We start from the raw sequence: 12,548 nt of genomic DNA, 5'->3' as shown, positions 1-12,548 counted from the left end.
TCTAGGAATAGACTAACTTAGTTTATTCAGCTAGCTAACTTGGTACAGTATTCTTCCGTGCAAACCGTCCAGGGCACCTAGTCCTATGACGCCATAGCCAACTAGCATGCCAGGCTCCAACAACACGGTTTAGCACCAATACTCGGCCACAACAAACCACCAGTGTGTTAACACGCCAAGCAGATCATACGTGTCCGTGTCTAACGTTGTGGGTTAGTCCCGACAGCTTGAGCGAGTCCGTCGTCAATTCAAACCACAGGTTTTCAATAGGTTTCAAGTCCGGAGACTGAGATGACCATTGCAAAATGTTGACTTTGTGGTCAAGTTACCATTTCTTTGTGGATTTTGATGTGTGCTTGAGGGTATTGTCTTGCTGGAAGAGCCACTTCCGGCCAAGTGTCAGCCTCCTGGCAGAGGCAATCAGGTTTTTGGCTAAAATGTCCAAGTACTTGGTAAAAAATCATGATGCCGTTGACCTTAACAAGGGCCCCAGGACTTGTGGTAGCAAAATAACCTTATAACATCAACAATCCACCACCATATTTTACTGTAGGTATGAGGTACTTTTTTGCTTATGCTTCTGTTTTTGATGCCAAACCCACCACTGGTGTGTGTGGCCAAAGAGCTCTATCTTCACATCATCTGACCATAGCACCGCCTGGAGTTTGATAATGACATTGGCACTTGGATTGGAACCAATCTGAGCAAATGTATTAGTATAAAATAATGTAATTTCCCCTTTTTTTTGCACACAATATACTGTATTTGTATTATTAATTTTATATAGTATTTTTTGCTTATATTTATCACGGGTGTCAATCATTTTGGACCAGACTGTATGAGGGCAGAGTTGGATAAAGCGGTGGTCCACGAAGAGTGAGGAGTCCGATTTCAGTGTTTGAGGACGGGTTCACTCTTGGAGGACTAAAGCAACCTTTGTTTCATTTGCAAATGCGGGCAGTCCAAGTGAGGGGGAGAGCGAGAGATTTTTAAGAGGGAGTGAGTGAGGGATAGAGCGGGCTCCAACTCTTACCACTATCACATTGGAACAAGAAGACTTTTGTGTGGACTTAACAAGATTGAAGATGATTTCACGGTAAATTCGCGCATATTTTACGCGCATTGAAAGTGTTTTGACAAACCGAGAATTGAACTCAGCTAAATTATTAACTTTTTCCCCTCTATCATCAGCCTCTCCCTGTGGTCCTTTGGAATACATCTCGCCTTGTGGTACTGTCAACTGTCGACTGCATATCAGCTTCTGGACGGTATGTGACGCTCATCAGATTTGTTCCTGTTCTCGCTCATTTGGCTGAACTGGTTTGGTATTGTGAGAAAGTATAAGCACAAATATCGCAAATATGCATTCATTCACGCATGTAGTATTGCTTGATAGTTAGATGAAATCACATAGTCAGCGCGAGTTTAGCTATAGGATTTTGTGATAATGCACATCGTATTCTAAAATTCCTTGGTGCAATCGCATTTTCGTAAAGTTCCACTTTTTTGGACAGCTGGTGCTGTGCAATTATTATAGCGTTATGAAAGTGAGTGATTGGTCCGTAAATCCTTTCCTTGTGGGTCTAGTGTTGGGATTTACGAATGTTTTTAACTTGACAATAAAAACATTTATTTCAGACTGATGCTTAAAACCTCTTGAGTTGGTTTCGTCTTGTGGGTGTAAATACAAAGCGCGTGTCTTTGACAGCATCGACAACCAAGCGTTAAACCAATCAGTCATTATTCTTTGCGTAAAGTGTCATTCTGGCAACACTCTATCTCATAGCTGGACAGTGCGACAGAACATGTCAACACAAATTTGGAAAGCTGAAGATGTGATGATGCAGCGTAGTCAAGGCTCGTTTTCTTGTGGCTGGTTGTGTGGCTTGCTGTGCGCTCTGTGTCTACGGTGTCTGCGGAGACTTTTCAATGATCTGTCACCGACGGCTCCGTGACTAATGGTAAAAGTAATGCAAGATGTGCGCGACTCAGCAGGTATTGACTGTGATACCAATGGCCACTGAAAGGAATTGTCACAGACAGACAGACTAGTGTCGCAGTGTAATCAAGGACGCAGACAGCAAAGGACTATGTCTGGAAGATGAAGAGCATAGGCACCTGCTGTATCAGCAGCCAACCATGTCATTGAGTTGGAGCAGTAGATGGAGTTCTGTATCACTTTGAATACACTTTCCGCATATAACCATCCAGTAGAACTCATTGGACGTTAACTCGATAGTTCAGACATTTTATAGGACAGTCGGGACTGATTATGCGCCCGGGCCAAAGAAAAAGGATACACTTTCAAAGGGAACGTGTGTATGTGTGTGTGTGTGTGTTTGTGATTTCGTGCATGTATGTGTCTAATGACAGGTCCCTGACTTGGCTTCAACTTCAATTCAAGGTCAATGCCTGGGACGATATTAGGCTTCTTCATTTCATTAGGGTTTGCCTATATACGGCTCCATCGTGATAAATGACCTGTGTAGTGACTGACAGATAATTACTGTCTCTCCTCGTCAGTAGAATGGCGCGCAGATTGCCATTTTGACAAGCTCTGGAGATCATATAATCACCACTCTGAGATGACCTCACAACAGCACCTTTGTTTTCGCTAGCCCCATAAAATAATTATGGGCTGCCAAGTCATTGTAATGTGGCCCCGGGAGCTTAATTGTTGAGCTCATTCCTTCTGAGTTAGAGTCACTTGGCTCTTACAACAACAAAAAATCTATATGAGGAAGCTGTCTCTAATTTACTATGGAAAAGAACTCTGAAGTATGATGACTTGTGACTGAGGGGAATGTGGAGCTGGGGGGAAACTGGTGATTCTACAGCCTTGACAGTTTCCTCAACTGTATTTCCTGTCAGCTGTTTGTGTATGTGCCATATTCATAAACTGCTCAAAGATGATTCACTTTTCGGAGAAAAAAGAATTCAGTGTGTGCTGCTTTTGCCAGCGGAGACCATTAGGGACAAATATTTCCATGCACATGTAAGCTATGCAGTAAATACTCTAAAAAACAAAACCGTCGCCTAGAAACGTCCCATCTCATGAATTTGTGGAAATCGAGCTGATATTACAAATTGTGGGGTTTTGTGCTGTAGCCTACCGCTTAGATCAGGGGTGGCAAACTCATTTCATGGAGGGCATAGTGTCTGCAGGTAAAAATAAAATAAAAAATGTATCAATCAAGTACAAGGGAGGAGCGAAAACCCGCAGACACTCGGCCCTCCGTGGAATGTGTTTGACACGTGCCTTAGATACTTGCTACACTCTCTTGTTCCTTAAAGTAAAATCGAATCAAATCAAAATGCCTTTGTCACATGCGCCTAATACAACGGGTGTAGACTTTACCATGAAATGCTTGCATGAAAAAAATATATACAGTACCAGTCAAAAGTTTGGACACACCTACTCATTCAAGGGTTTTTCTTTATTTTTACTATTTTCTACATTGTAGAATAATAGTGAAGACATAAAAACTATGAAATAACACATATGGAATCATGTAGTAACCCAAAAAGTGTTAAACAAATCAAAATATATGTTATATTTGAGATTCTTCAAATAGCCACCACTTGCCTTGATGACAGCTTTGCACACTCTTGGCATTCTCTCAACCAGCTTCATGAGGGAGTCACCTGGAATGCATTTAAATTAACAGGTGTGCCTTCTTAAAATTTAATTGGTGGAATTTATTTCTGTCTTAATGCGTTTGAGCCAATCAGTTGTGTTGTGACAAGGTAGGGGATGTATACAGAAGATAGCCCTATTTGGTAAAAGACAAAGTCCATATTTTGGCAAGAAAAGCTCATATAAGCAAAGAGAAATGACAATCCATCATTACTTTAAGACATGAAGGTCAGTCAATATGGAACATTTCAAGAACTTTGAAAGTTTCTTCAAGTGCAGTCGCAAAACCATCAAGCGCTATGATGAAACTGGCTCTCATGAGGACCGCCACAGGAATGGAAGACCCAGAGTTACCTCTGCTGCAGAGGATAAGTTCATTAGAGTTACCAGTCTCAGAAATTGCAGCCCAAATAAATGCTTCACAGAGTTCAAGTAACAGACATCTCAACATCAACTGTTCAGAGGCCTTCATGCTCGAATTGCTGCAAAGAAACCACTACTAAAGGACACCAATAAGAAGAAGAGACCTGCTTGGGCCAAGAAACATGAGCAATGGACATTAGACCTGTGGAAATTTGTCCTATGGTCTGCAGTCCAAATTGGAGATTATTGGTTCAAACCGCCCTGTCTTTGTGAGACGCGGTGTGGGTGAACTGATGATCTCCGCATGTGTAGTCCCCACCGTAAAGCATGGAGGAGGAGGATGGTGTGGGGGTGCTTTGCTGGTGACACTGTCTGTGATTTATTTAGAATACAAGGCACACTTAACCAGCATGGCTACCACAGCATTCTGCAGCGATACGCCATCCCATCTGGTTTGGGCTTAGTGGGACTTTCATTTGTTTTTCAACAGGACAATGACTCAACACACCTCCAGGCTGTGTAAGGGCTATTTGACCAAGAAGGAGAGTGATGGAGTGCTGCCTCAGATGACCTGGCCTCCACAATCCCCTGACCTTAACCCAGTTGAGATGGTTTGGAATGAGTCAGACAGCAGAGTGAAGGAAAAGCAGCCTACAAGTACTCAGCATATGTGGGAACTCCTTCAAGACTGTTGGAAAAGCATTCCAGGTGAAGCTGGTTGAGAGAATGCCAAGAGTGTGCAAAGCTGTCATCAAGGCAAAGGGTGCCTACTTTGAAAAATCTCAAATATAACATATGTTTTGATTTGTTTAGCACTTGTTTGGTTACTACATGATTCCATATGAGTTATTTCATAGTTTTGATGTCTTCACTATTATTCTACAATGTAGAAAATAGTAAAAATAAAGAAAAACCCTGGAATGAGTTGGTGTACCAAACTTTTGACTGGTACTGTATATATTGTAACACCAGAGGAATGAAATACAGAATAATTAAACTATGTGTCCTTGTATGCTCCTTGTGCAGTGACTAGCCCTAATGGTTTTCTTAACAGCCTAGTCCTGGACAAATACCTGGTTTAAGTGTGTATCAATGTAATGAGCCCTTACACATACCAGGAGAGTTTAATGTATGAGGTATTGTCATAGCTAATTAAGTTGTTTTTCTTTTGGAGACATCATAAAATGAGTTTGTGGGAATTCACTCATGTTGATTTGTTGCTCTTAATGCTTGGTAATGTGGAATTTATCAGCCAGCAGGCACATTGCGCCATTCCAGCCTTAGTGTGCTACCCTCAGTCTAAATGCATGATCAAGCATTTCCAATTCAGATAAAGGTTGAAGACTGCTGCCTCTTAAACCTAAATGTGTTAATATTGTCCTAATGATCTGATTATCTATGGTTAAATTCTGCAATAGGCTAATTAGAGCGTCAACATTCACCATTTGAAGGTATTATGTGTAATTTCTTATGCATTGGAGCAAGGACTGTAAAATGTTAGATGCTTAGGCCTACAGCGCATGTGGAGGCGGCCTACTCATGTTAAAGGTTTATTAGTTAAGGAAGGGGGGTGGAATTTGGCAGCCTGCTTGGTGTTGGCACCTTCCATCTGTTTCACACATGCAGAATATTCCCTTAATGATGTTCATGGGACTATTGTAATGAATATCTGAGACACAGAGACAGACAAAAGGCTTTCAGTTGTTCAAAAGAGGAGCACAATTATGCATCTCCAAACAGTAATATAATAATGACATTTAGCAGAGGCCTTTATCCAAAGCATACATTTTACATATGGGTGGTCCTGGGAATCCAACCCACTATCCAGGCATTGCAATCGCCATATCTATGAACTGAGCTACAGAGGACGACAGTGCTGACATAACTAATTTCCTGTGGCCTAGTCTGTAATGTAGCCTACATACTTCGTCTAAGAGATAACCATTGGAGTAGTCATTGGAGGAAAGGAGTAATCCCATGTGTTTCACTAGTACCCCTAATGATGATGATGATGATGATGATGATGATGATGACAATGCGGTGGTGTAATTACACTTGTTATGATGGTTTTCAGTCGCGGCTCCTGCCCTCAGTTGACTGGGGCCTGACAGTAACTTACTGTATAGGCTAGAGCTGTGAATTATTCAATACTGACATGCATATGCCATGTGGGGACCACCAACTGAACCTTTTTAGGAGGGGAGCTGAGGGTCTAGCTGTTGATGTACGGTATATATTTATGGGAACAGCACAGTATGCTTCCTAAAGAAATGTAAACGTCTGTACAGTGTCTCAGGATACTACACTATACAGATAAGAAGATACCATATATCACTCAGAAGCATGCCCGTGTGTATGTGTGTGCTTGTGTGTGTGTGTGTGTGTGTGCTTGTGTGTGAGTCTGTATGCTCTTAATTCTGGACCAGTCCCATGGAGCTTTGAGCCAGAGAGGGGCTTGCATAGTTTGAGTTTCTCCGCCCAGGGCTGCTCCCATGTCAGGCTAACAGAGAGAGAGGGTGGCCTCCTGCCAGGCTGCTGAGTTTAGCTGTAATGAAAGATGACTGAGTGGCAGCTCTGTCCTGGCTGTGGGGGCAGCAGGCTCAGACATACAGTAGAAGGGCAGACTGCATCACCCCTCACAGTGCATGACCAATAATGAATGTCAACAGACTCAACACCTCAGTGAAGAGAACTGCACTGACATTCCATGTGTTGCCCTAAAGGGATAGTTGTTCACCCCAAGATCAAAGTTTCATACCTCAAAAGTGGTCCAAAGTCGAGCTGAGTTTGTACTGATGAGCTTATTTTTAAATAATTGTTTTAATTATATATTTTATTTGATCACAAGGCCATGCAAAGGTACAATCATTGATAGTTATGCAGAAGAGCTGCTTCAACAAAAAACACAAATATATGTAAACAATGTACAATATTAACAGAAATACAGTAGTTAGATGCTAACGGATTTGTGTTCCAAAATGGCTTACCATACAGGAAAGAAAACATTAAAAAAACAGGATAGTCACTTATGGCAGAGCATTAGTATCTAAAATACAACTAATACATAGGGATATTTTTCTTTTTTAAACCATGTGTCCAAATCAAGTCCATATTATGGCAAGAACAGCTCAAATAAGTAAAGAGAAATGACAGTCCATCATTACTTTAAGACATGAAGTACAGTCAATCCGGAAAATTTCAAGAACTTTGAAAGTTTCTTCAAGTGCAGTCACAAAACCATCAAGCGCTATGATGAAACTGGCTCTCATGAGGACCGCCACAGGAATGGAAGACCCAGAGTTATCTCTGCTGCAGAGGATAAGTTCATTAGGGTTTCCAGTCTCAGAAATTGCAGCCCAAATAAATGTTTCACAGAGTTCAAGTAACAGACACATCAACTGTTCAGGCCTTCATGGTCAAATTGCTGCAAAGAAACCACTACTAAAGGACGCCAATAAGAAGAAGAGACTTGCTTAGGCCAAGAAACATGAGCAATGGACATTAGACCGGTGGAAATGTGTCCTTTGGTCTGGAATCCAATTTGGAGATGATTGGTTCCAACTGCCGTGTCTTTGTGAGACGCGGTGTGGGTGAATGGATGATCTCCACATGTGTATTTCCCACAGTAAAGCATGGAAGAGGAGGTGTTATGGTGTGGGGGTGCTTTGCTGGTGACACTGTCTGTGATTTAGTTCAATTCAAGGCACACTTAACCAGCATGGCTACCACTGCATTCGGCAGCGATACGCCATCCCATCTGGTTTGGGCTTAGTGGGACTATCATTTGTTTTTCAACAGGACAATGACCCAACACACCTCCAGGCTATGTAAGAGCTATTTTACCAAGAAGGAGAGTGATGGAGTGCTGCATCAGATGACCTGGCCTCCACAATCCCCCGACCTCAACCAAATTGAGATGGTTTGGGATGAGTCTGCTTATTTTTCTTTGTTTTTTTTTTGTTTCCTTATTGCTGTTAGTGTATATCATATTTGACTTCACTTTCTCCTATTTGGTTTTTGTTTTTATCTGTTTCTTTAATTAAATACAGAGTCTCCTGTTACGCTCAACACGCTGCGCTTTGGTCTCCTCCTTCAGGCGATCGTGACAAAAACCCACCATAAGAAGACCAAGCAGCGTGTCCAGGAGCAAAAGACTGACATGGTGGCCCTAAGGAGATGGAGAGGCTGGCGATAGGCGGGTGGGCACATCGTGGTCCCTGGGAGGGACATGCTCGGGAGGCAAATGGATTGGGGAAGATCAAGGCCCTGGCGAAGAGGGCATCGAGCGGCAGCAGGTTTCCCGATCGGAAGAACGAAGGCAAAAATTTTGGGGCACATGGTCTGGGCGCAGGGCTGCCACAGGAATCTGAGGCCATTGGCGAGTAGAGGGGGAAGTGTTTGTGACAGTCGTGAACCACAGAGTGAAGCAAAAGCAGCAAACAAGTGCTCAGCATATGTGGGAGCTCCTTCAAGACTGTTGGAAAAACATTCCAGGTGAAGCTGGTTGAGAGAATGCCAAGAGTGTGCAAAGCTGTCATCAAGGCAAAGGGTGGCTATTTGAAGAATCTCAAATATGAAATATATTTTGATTTGTTTCACACTTTTTTGGTTACTACATGATTCCATGTGTTATTTCATAGTTTCTATGTCTTCACTATTATTCTACAATATAGAAAATAGTAAAAAATAAAGAAAAACCTTTAAATGATTAGGTGTTCTAAAACTTTTGACGGGTAGTGTATATCTACACACATGGGTACAAATGTAAACTCTTGTACATAATTAATCCGACACAGGTATCGGTTTCATCATAAGAAAGAAAAGGAGCTTTCTTATTTGAGATTAACTAGCCGTTTAAGTAAACAAGCCATCGTCCATTGCTGATGAGACGTGGTGATGTTGCTGGGCTAGCTCACCATTAATCCATGTCTAGAAAAAGCAGCGAGGTGATGGTTTGATGTCCTTCCACAGATATGTAATACATATGGTTTAGGGCTTTGTTTCAGTAAAAGAGACATACAATTGGGGCCCAGGCCCCACATGGCAAGCATTTATTTATGTTATATGTAAATCTCTGCTCCCTCTGTCCCTCCCTGATTGAATAACAGAAGTGGCTGTATTTGACTTGAAATGCCAAACTGTTTCTTCTTCCAAACTCTCCTAAACTCTGGAAAATATGAAGTAGAGGAGGATGGAGATGGATATTCATCAAGGAAAAAGTGTTGTTCTCATGTCCAAACATGAACCATGGAGACAAAAAAACTGGGCGGTTCAGTTTAGTCCTCTCTCCTCTCCCCAAACGGACAGTGTGTGTGTGAACATGTGTGTTGGAGAAATTTTCAGACATGAAGGGGAGGAGAAGTTCGGACCTTTATGGAATGTAATGTAAGCTCACTCGAGTACTGTTGCTAATACGAGCCTGTCCCTTGCACTTGTCGGAGAGACTCTCCAGTCCTGTGTCTTCCAGGCAGACTGTTAGCCAAACACAAGGCTTCCCTTGGGTGTTGGGGCAGGGCGAGTGTCCACTGGGTCTGGTCAATGTCTGCTGCACCATGTATTGTAACACCGACCAGACCCATTCTAAACTCAGCCTCCATTACAAAGGAATAATTACTTGTCACACCGTTGGGGTAAACATTCACCAGTATTCATCAAGTTAAAAGCGCTCTAGCTTTAGTTTTGAGCCAGCGTGCCTATGTATGTTTATAGAATTGTTAGATGTGTATGGATGTGTATATATAGGAGAGGTTCAAGCACATTCTATTTCCCTTGTGCTTACTTGCCCCCTTAGAAGTCCATACCCACTGGGCACACCATGTCATTTCAACATGGATATTTGGGTAATATTTGGTTGAGACTTTGATCAATCAGATTACAACCTATATTCACCCACTCGTTGAATTTCCAATATGTTATCACTATGCTTTCAACCATCTAAAAGCACAACCAAATTCCTATGGAAAAACAGTGTCTGACTTTTGGTTTAGTTGTCACCCAAATGTTTATCACTGTGCTTTCAAACACACAATACAACCACACATGGATACTATGCATTTAAAAATCACAGAGGATAACATACACAAGTTTAGAAGCCTATTTCATCGTGGTCCTCTTGCTAACAAAATACTTGATGAACAAGACATGAAAGATGGAAAACGAATGGAGTTGAGGCTGTTTGGAAAAGTCAGTATGGCTTGAGCGGATGGCACATCAATGGTACAGTACAGCCAGGGAGAAAGTCAGTCTGTCAGACAAGGGCCCATCGCTTTGTCCGACGTTCCCAGTTCCTCCATAGTAGCCACTCCTCCGTAGTCCCTCTGCCTCTCTGACATCTCAGACACTGCAGTCTCCACCTTCCAACCGTCAGGTGAAACAAAAAAGCTGGAGATGCTGCTGCATTATTTAAATGCAAATATTAGCCATCCAGCTAGCTAGCCATGGCAAACAAACAGATTTAACATCAAAGTCCTGTAACTTTGACATTGAAGACCACAATATGTATGTGATAAATTGTTTTAAACAAAAAAACGCTTTAAAATGATTAAATATTTACAGAATGTACAGGAGCTCTCTGCCTAGGCAACCTCACTGTCACGCCCTGGCTCTGGGGACTCTTATATGTTGAGCCAGGTGTGGATTTTTCTATGTTATAGTTTTCTATGTTGTGTTCTAGATCGTTTAGTTTCTATGTTGGCCAGGGTGGTTCCCAATCAGAGACAGCTGTAGCTCGTTGTCTCTGATTGGGGACCATACTTAGGCAGCCTGTTGGCACCAGTTTATTGTGGGATCTTTTTATTTTTTTCTTGATCCGAAAGGTTTGTGTTATGACCTAGGACTTCACGTATCGTTTCGTTTATTGTTTTGGTTCGTGTTGTGTACACTCAATAAAGTATGTACGCCTATCACGCTGCGCCTTGGTCCGCTTCATCATGTGACGATCGTGACACTCACAACACCATCGTTTGATTTGATTTAGTCCTATTCTTTAACTTAACTTTTTGGTTAAGATGGAGACGTGAATCCAACATATAAATCATTAATTTGTAGACAAACTGGAATTAAAGCCAGACTAAGTCAGTGGCACAGATTAAACTATCCAAGCAGAAGATACATCTCCTTCAAATGTTGATATTTGGTTGCGTTGACAACCAAACACAATTCAATATCACTAAATATCATTACATTTTCAATCAACCAGATCTTGAAACCCTAGGCCTATTATAGTCTATTTTCAGTTGAATTCTGGGTTGAATTGAAACAATAGCTGTTGATGACTTCACAAATTATATATAGGCCTAAATAGTATCATTGATGATATATGAGTGATAAAGTATGGTCACATTTAATTTGCTCTGTTAAACCTAACCTTTGGAATGACTTCGATAGCAACAGTGAATATATTTAGTTTGGAGATCTAAATGGAGATCTCTCAACAACTATTCTCACAATAGCACATTGGTAATAGTCTGTGACAAAAAGCTCAGATAAGCAGGGCTGTGCTTGATTAAAAACCTGGCTGGGAGAGCAAAGGGTAGCTGTAGATAGATCAATTCTCCAGTAGGAGGTGCTGCCCAGGCTATTGTTTTTTTTCTGACAGTGGATATAACATTGAATATCTGACGTTGTTTTAAAGGTACAAATTCAAGGTTTGTCTATGTTGAAATTTGGTTATCATGATGACATAATCCTGTGGTTGAAATTTCACCCTCAAAACAACAGTTGATGATCCAATCCAATGTATTTTCTAGTAGATTCCATGTCACAATACGATTACAAATTGCATTGAAACAACGTTGATTCAACCAGTTTGTGCCCAGTGGGTGTGTCATGAGACAGCATACTCAAACCAAGACCCCCTTATAGATGTGTTTATACAGGAGAGGTTCAAGCACGTTCTATTTCCCCAGTTGCTTACTTCATGATGTAAGAATAGCATATATTCGAGTGTACATTTCCCCTTAGAAGTGACCCTAAGAAGTCCATACTATTATATTTACATTTACATTTTAGTCATTTAGCAGACGCTCTTATCCAGAGCGACTTACAGTTAGTGAATACATATTATTATTCATACTGGCCCCCCCGTGGGAATCGAACCCACAACCCTGGCGTTGCAAACGCCATGCTCTATCAACTGAGCTACATCCCTGCCGGCCATTCCCTCCCCTACCCTGGGCCAATTGTGCGCCGCCCATGAGTCTCCCGGTCGCGGCCGGCTGCGACAGAGCCTGGATTCGAACCAGGATCTCTAGTGGCACAGCTAGCACTGCGATGCAGTGCCTTAGACCACTGCGCCACTCATTATCATAAGTCAGCATCCAATACTAAATCCACTACATTTTTATGCGGATGACACTGTTCTCTATTCAAGTAGAAGCAGTTTGACTTTGGCTTTTGAAAAAGCTCAAACAGCTGTTAACATCATTCAACAGAATCTGTCCTACTTGAAGCTTGTTCTGAATTCCTCTAAAACAAAATGCATGTTATTTTCCAATACTAAACACTCTGAAAACCATGTAATTACTACCTTGGAAGCACATTCTATAGA

General features: G+C 41.7%; 1 protein-coding gene across 3 annotated transcripts in view; it reads left to right on the top strand.

Moving 5' to 3' along the window:
* The first annotated feature begins 886 nt into the window (after positions 1-886).
* The window catches only part of LOC121569135 (collagen alpha-1(XVIII) chain), a 109,247-nt gene continuing 97,585 nt past the window's right edge, over positions 887-12,548 (top strand). For 2 of the 3 annotated variants that reach the window (XM_041879799.1, XM_041879800.1), the window contains exons 1-2: positions 887-1,096; positions 1,192-1,268. In XM_041879799.1, coding sequence (XP_041735733.1) covers positions 1,086-1,096; positions 1,192-1,268 — 88 coding nt within the window. In that variant the 5' untranslated portion in view covers positions 887-1,085. The remainder of the gene's footprint in view (positions 1,097-1,191; positions 1,269-12,548) is intronic. The other variant, XM_041879798.2, reaches the window with a different exon arrangement.

This window comes from Coregonus clupeaformis, chromosome 7 (assembly GCF_020615455.1).
Source record: "Coregonus clupeaformis isolate EN_2021a chromosome 7, ASM2061545v1, whole genome shotgun sequence".
NCBI classification, from domain to species: Eukaryota; Metazoa; Chordata; class Actinopteri; order Salmoniformes; family Salmonidae; genus Coregonus; species Coregonus clupeaformis.
Note: the sequence above shows the minus strand (reverse complement) of the source record. Positions and strands in the feature narration are given on the sequence as shown.